Source organism: Teleopsis dalmanni, chromosome 2, assembly GCF_002237135.1.
Source record: "Teleopsis dalmanni isolate 2A chromosome 2, ASM223713v2, whole genome shotgun sequence".
Lineage (NCBI taxonomy): Eukaryota > Metazoa > Arthropoda > Insecta > Diptera > Diopsidae > Teleopsis > Teleopsis dalmanni.
In genome coordinates, this window is record NC_051847.1 from 235628902 (window position 1) to 235635674 (window position 6773).

At 29.5% G+C, this 6773-nt stretch overlaps 2 protein-coding genes across 2 annotated transcripts; one reads left to right on the forward strand and one right to left on the reverse strand.

The window, feature by feature from the left end:
* The first annotated feature begins 1497 nt into the window (after positions 1-1497).
* On the forward strand, positions 1498-2633 carry LOC119684682 (endonuclease G, mitochondrial-like). Its single transcript, XM_038098781.1, has 2 exons — positions 1498-1682; positions 1738-2633. Exons 1-2 carry the CDS (start codon positions 1566-1568, stop codon positions 2548-2550), a joined length of 930 nt encoding a protein of 309 aa, XP_037954709.1. The 5' UTR covers positions 1498-1565; the 3' UTR covers positions 2551-2633.
* Positions 2634-4314: 1681 nt separating this feature from the next.
* On the reverse strand, positions 4315-6767 carry LOC119684674 (T-complex protein 1 subunit epsilon-like). Its single transcript, XM_038098771.1, has 4 exons — positions 6632-6767; positions 5201-6182; positions 4974-5128; positions 4315-4915 (listed from the first exon to the last, which is right to left on the reverse strand). The coding sequence occupies exons 1-4, from the start codon at positions 6737-6739 to the stop codon at positions 4535-4537; spliced, it is 1626 nt and encodes a 541-aa protein (XP_037954699.1). The 5' UTR covers positions 6740-6767; the 3' UTR covers positions 4315-4534.
* Positions 6768-6773: the final 6 nt, after the last annotated feature.

Consider the following 6773-nt stretch of genomic DNA (forward strand, 5'->3'; position numbering starts at 1 on the left):
CGCCCGTTTATGGCCAGTAACGTATTTATATAGTGAAGGACCACCCAATTCGACTGAATTTAGCAATTTTGTCGATTGTAATAAGGAGTCCTGTTAGATATACGTCAACTTAAATTAACTTAACTTGTAATTAATTTAGTATCCGTTGGTTAGTTATAAAATAAACTTTTAACATTCCAAACATATCAACTTTGGCTCTTAACAAAATAAAAATAATATATCAATTGTGATTATCAGAAGAGATTTAAAATCAAGGTTCTATGTGTTCTACGCGAAAAATATTTTTGTATTGCATTTCTTTAGTTCTAAGTTTTCAAATATTTATACATGATAATTTAATTTAAATATATATATATTTTAAACCGATGAAATGTTAGATTTAATGTAAGAGAATATAACATAACTAAAAAATTTACATGTATATTAATATTTAAATTTAATATAATAAAATTTTAAATATTATCATTAATATTGTTTTTTTTTAAAATGTATGTTAACAGATGGCAATATTTTTATATTATATATTATTATATTATATATTAATGATAATATATATTAATATAAAAATAAATTAAATTTTTATATAATATTAATATATATATATTAATATATTAATGATATATGATATTAATATAAATATTTATGATTCATATTTTAAGATTTTTTCCTTGCTATATCGATAAAGCAAATCACTAAATCCAGACAACTAGATATGATTCCAATTTTTTGGGGCGAAATATGAAGCAGAACACATAAAATTTAGGATCGAAATAACATATATCAAAATTGGAATCAAGTGTGGGGAAACAAGTATTTTGATTTGGCTGTTTCAGGTTCGCGCCCACCACATGAATTCAATTCTGTACTACACTATCCCGGTTATGGCTATGGTGGAGATACCGATAGCTTTAGATATAGACATAAAACAAGTTTGGGAAAAAAATAAGAAAATTCTTACTAGGCAGTAATTACCGAATCAGAGTAAACGCTGTGCTGGAAGTTATTTTATCTAAGATTGTAAGCGAGATTACAGGAGAGATACTGAGAAATTAATTTGTGTTACCTAACTTGACACAGTGAAAGTTGTAAATTATTTATCATATATTTTTTATGGAAAATTTTATATACAAGATAAGTAGTTTTAAAAAATACCTTAATAATTTATATATAAATAATCATTAATATCATTAAATAATCATAGAGCACGCAATAATTTTTTTTTTTGATTTCTTAATAATCATTATTAAACTTTTTTGTTATTATTATTTTAATAAATAGCTTTGTTTTAATAAAATAAAGTAAAAAAAAAATATTACAACTTAGAAAATGTCTATAAAATGAAAATAAATAATAAATTATTTCATTCAAATGTAAAGTACCTACAACGAGTTTCAAACTTTACAGTAACTGCTTAACATTTTAAACAGCACACACAGTTTGAAATGTATTGTAAAAGTCATGCCAGTTGAACATCTGTTTGATTAGAAACAGCTGATATTGCTTAACGTGTGATTAGCCTTTGCCAAAATATTTTAGTAAATATTTTGTTTCTTTTCTTTCTTAATATGAATAATAGACTACTAACAAAGTTTATAGCAATCAGTACCACAGTATCCGGTGCCTTTCTCTTAGGTCGCTATACAGAACGACAACAAAGTAACAATGGAAACAATGTACAAAAGGTTAGTTTGCTGCTCATATGATTTTTATGCAAAGTTTACATAACTAAATCCATAGCTTACACCAAAACCTGGTCTACCAATTTTTGCTACTGTTTCTGCTGCCGTACCAGTACCCGCCGATGAAGTCAACCTCACAGCAACACCGACACGCATATCGCAAATTATGAAATTTGGCTTTCCAAGTCTGGATCATGTACGTTCATATTCAGACTTCGTGCTCTCATATGACCGAAAAAATCGTGTACCACATTGGGTTTTTGAACATTTAACAGCAGAATCTGTTGCTAAAAATGATGCAGTTGATCGTTCTAAATGTGACTTCAGAGCTGATGAAAGCATACACCCATTCTTTCGTGCGCAAAATACAGACTACCGACGTTCTGGCTTTGACCGTGGTCATATGGCAGCTGCTGGCAATCATCGTCGTCATCAAAAACATTGTGAAGATACATTTTATCTTTCGAACATGGCACCACAAGTTGGACAGGGTTTTAATAGAGATTCATGGAATCGCCTAGAGTCTTATGTGCGGAAATTAACTAAAACGTATTCAAATGTTTATGTATGCACAGGTCCACTATATTTACCACGAAAAGAAGATGATGGCAATGTGTATATTAAATATCAAGTAATAGGAAATAATAATGTTGCGGTTCCCACACATTTTTATAAAGTTATTGTTGGTGAATCGGCAGACCAGAAACTTGAAATGGAGGCATATGTTATGCCAAACAAAGTGATAAGCGATGACACCCCACTACAAGTTTTTCAAGTGCCACCAGAGACTATTGAACGCGCTGCTGGACTACTATTTTTTGATAAAATTAATCGCAAGCAACTTACAAAAATTAATGGCATAAAAACGTGAAATACAATGTTAAATTATAGCTTATTGAAGGATGGAAAAATTATTAAAGTTATTATTTAATAATTATCTGTGCAATATAGAGATAAGAGAATGATTTATTATAAACGTTAAAATTTAAATTTAATATTATAATTATATTGTTAATTTATTTTATTTGTTATTGCCATTGAGTTTTCTGTTTTATTTGTTACAGTGAACAACGTTCAAACAAGGTTTAGAAAATAGCACAATAATAAAAAAGAGAATAATAAATAATTAGTAAATAAATAATAAACGAAATAATAAATACTTATTTAATTTTAAAATGCTTAATTTTAAAATTAATTTAAATGGTTTTTTTAATATATTCTCGCTCGACTTCGCTAAAGATTTTACAGATTCTAAATTGTTATAAATATAGAATATTATAATAATAGTAGACTAAAAAAGTTTTATAAAAGATAATAGTTTTTACTTAAAGTTATAAAATGCAATATAAATATAAGTTTCTTATGAAGTGAAAGACATGTGTATATATAGATGATAGCCTTCTAATACTAAGTGTTAATAATAATATTATAATATTTTATAATGTTGTATTTGTTATAATATCATTATGAATTTTTCAGATATAATATTAAAAACTAAAAAAAAAATTTATTGTTAACACAACTATCATTGTTGTTGTTATTATATCACAGTTGTAAGGAGTGACCGACACTTGTACAGATGTAAAGACAACTAGCCCCGTGACGTAGACCCTGAGTCTATTACTATTAATTTAATTTGATTGTAACAAGTATATTTATTAATATTCTAAACATATATTTTATAAAGTTCTAGAAATAATAACAAATCTTAACAAACGAAAACTAGCTTTGAAAACCATACTGGAAAAATGTAAAGTAAAAATATTATTTTGTAAAAACAATGATAGGAATAATGATAAGACACTGTTACCACAAAAATTATATACAGCTTAGTTTATTACTCAAAGCACTTAAAAAAGATAAATAATTTAGCCTTTGCGGTTATAATTTGAAGTTAAGTTTTTAACAAACTCAAAGCATTTAACCTGTCAAGGATATTTAATATGATGAAATTAGGAAGAACTCTCAATTTTTAGGTATTCTAATTTAATTAAATTAGGAAATTCTATTACTAAGCTTCCTAAGTCTCGCCCCCTGATCAGTGGTAATCGATTTCAGCTAGATGTCCTTCACAATCTGTTGGCTAAGATCTTCTCAACTCATTTCTAAGAGGTGGAACTTATTCTATCTATTCTATTTTTCCCAATAAATCTTTATTAATATTGGCGTAATATTTCTACCAAGACTTTCCACAATAAATATTGGCGCAATATTTCCTGAAAAGCTATATAGTCAGTTTATTTTTTGATTCTACACACCTTTTTTATTATATTATACTTTTATTCTAAAAGTAAAGTCAACTTTTCCATATTAAAAACAATCGGTCTCCAAGCTTCTCTCATTATAACTGATAAGGTTTCGATGCTCATAGAATTCTTTCATTAAAAATCGTTTGGCTAAATCTATACTCTATATTATTAACAGCAATTTACCAAACACTAATAATTCTAATTAAATCGATTTTTATCTCCGATATTTATCCAAAGTTCTGAATGGTTACTCGTATATTCCATGACATTAAATTAATAATAAATTAACAAATACAAGTTTTAGGACTACAGGATTTTTAATTAATTCAATATCATTTGAGGTTCATAACAAAACTCTTAAGCAAATTTAATTAAAAATACATATATAAATTAATAGTTTTTATTAAGCGATTAATAATGATTTTGCGAATAATACTCGCAATGAAATAGTTTCGGAACTAAACATTAAATATCTTACTTTTAAACAGTATTAGAAAATGTTATGTTGAGAAAATAAAATAAAAATAAAAGTGAAGCAATTTGAAAGCATTTTTCTAATGCTTGTGATATTCTGTTATGTGTGGGTGTGAAAATGATTTGATCTATTTATTGTCCATTATTTTTGGAGCGAACATCATCAATTTTAAGTATCATTTTGACGAGTTGCGTTGCTAATAGTATTTGTTGTTTCTTGGAATGCAAGGATTCAACAACATTATGATGTTTCATATCTGAATTTCCAGTTAACATACAGTCAACGCCAATACTTGGGCGATTTTCGGCATTTTGACGAGATTTCAGCTCTGATAATGTTTCAATTGGATGTAAACCACTATTTTCAGCCAAAGCTAATGGTATATTTTCCAAAGCTACAGAGAATGCGCGGAAAGCATACTGTTCCAAAGTAGATAATTGATCAGCTTGTTTAGCAACAGCAAGAGAGCAACTAATTTCAGCTGCACCGCCACCATAAACAATACGGGAATCCTATTAAAATAGTATTATTTTAATAATCAGTTTTTTCCCATAGCAATATTATTCTTACCTTAACCAAAGACCGTACTACGCAAATGGCATCATGTATTGAACGTTTGGCTTCAGCAATAATCATAGCATTACCTCCACGTAAAAATATGGTAACAGCTTTTGAATTTTTGCACTCTTCAATAACCAACATTTTATCCTTAGAAGTACCGAAAGCTGAATATATATAATATTAAATATTTTGTTATTGCTTGGACTTCATAATAATAAAAATATTAATAATCTCACCTAATTCTCTAACTAAACCAGCTGTGCCTAGTTTCTCTGCAGTAAGCTCTTCAAAACGCGGCACGATTCTTCCACCAGTAGCAATAGCAATAAGTTCGATTTCAGGTCCACCAACCCAGCGTACAGCGGGTAAGTCATGTTGTAACAATAAATGATTAGCTTCATCATCGAAACCCCATTGACAAATGGCTAAAGTAGCACCAGCATCCTTGACTTGCTTAACCATTTCCGTGAATTTTTCCTGCTCATATTCACGCAATGCACGATACTCTTCGGCAGATTTAACATCCAACTTATGTTTTGTTTTGGGTTTTGGTGGTTCAAATGGGCAGGTAAGTATAGCGAGTTTCACATTTTTCAGTTCCTTTGGCATTTGAGCGTGACTCATTGTCTTATCAACTACAACACCTTTGACCAACATTGAATCTTCCATACGTCCACCGACTTTCGTTTCAATTTTGATCAATTCGAAATTCACATCCTTCTTTTCGATATCAGCAACATTTAGCACAGCATCTACTGCCATTTCAGCCATCTGACGATGACATTTATTAACAATTTTGCTCCCTAATGTAGTCATAGCAATCTGTATAAGTGGTTCCTTATTTTTAGGATCAACGGGGAAAGGTTCTGCTATTGATTCTAATTGCTTGACAGCACACTGTGCAGCTAATTCAAAACCATCAGCAATACGTATTGGGTGGATGCCGCGATCTAACAGACTCTCTGCCTGTTCCAGCAGTGCACCAGCCAAGACCACAACACCAGTAGTACCATCACCGATCTCATCATCTTGCGACTGAGACAATTGTACCATAAGTTTGCCAATCTCATGATCAACTTCCATCATTTTCATTATTGTAGCGCCATCATTGGTGACAGTAATATCACCATCAGCAGTTACCATAATTTTATCTAAACCTTTGGGACCCAAAGAAGTTTTTATGGTGGAAGCAATTTGGCGGGCAGCTAAGATGTGGCTCTAAAATAAAAATACAAACAATTTCACATTTAATATGTTATTTAAAATAAAGTATCATTTTCTCAAAAACAAAAACTCATGACGGCACTGTTTATTAGTCACTCATCGAGGCATTTTTAACCTCAAATTATTATGACGTCATGAAAAGCCGACTGCTTATTTTAAGTTTATTTTAACTTATAAAATTAACAAATTTAATATTATGAACACAATTAAATACGGTTTTTGCATTTAAAAATTGTTATAAATTAAAATGTTAAGTTGTTTGCATAAATTTCTTAGTATATGCGAACAAAACAAAACATCTGGAAACTTCTAAAGAACTTGTATTAAAACACCTGATAAACGCTTCTGAAATAATTTATTTAAGCAAAAGTGTTTCTTTTGCAGGAAAAATTTACATCCACCCAAAGGTTGTATTAAATGGCCATTTTGCTGGGATATCCTACCTTAATAGCTTCTGTGCCTGTAATCCGTTTTTGTTGCTCCTGGTCCCGCAATATAATAAAAGGCCGACCATATTCATCAAAAGCAAAAGTACCTGGGAAGGCGTTCATTTTTCAAAACTCGCGATTTTCAATAGATTACAGG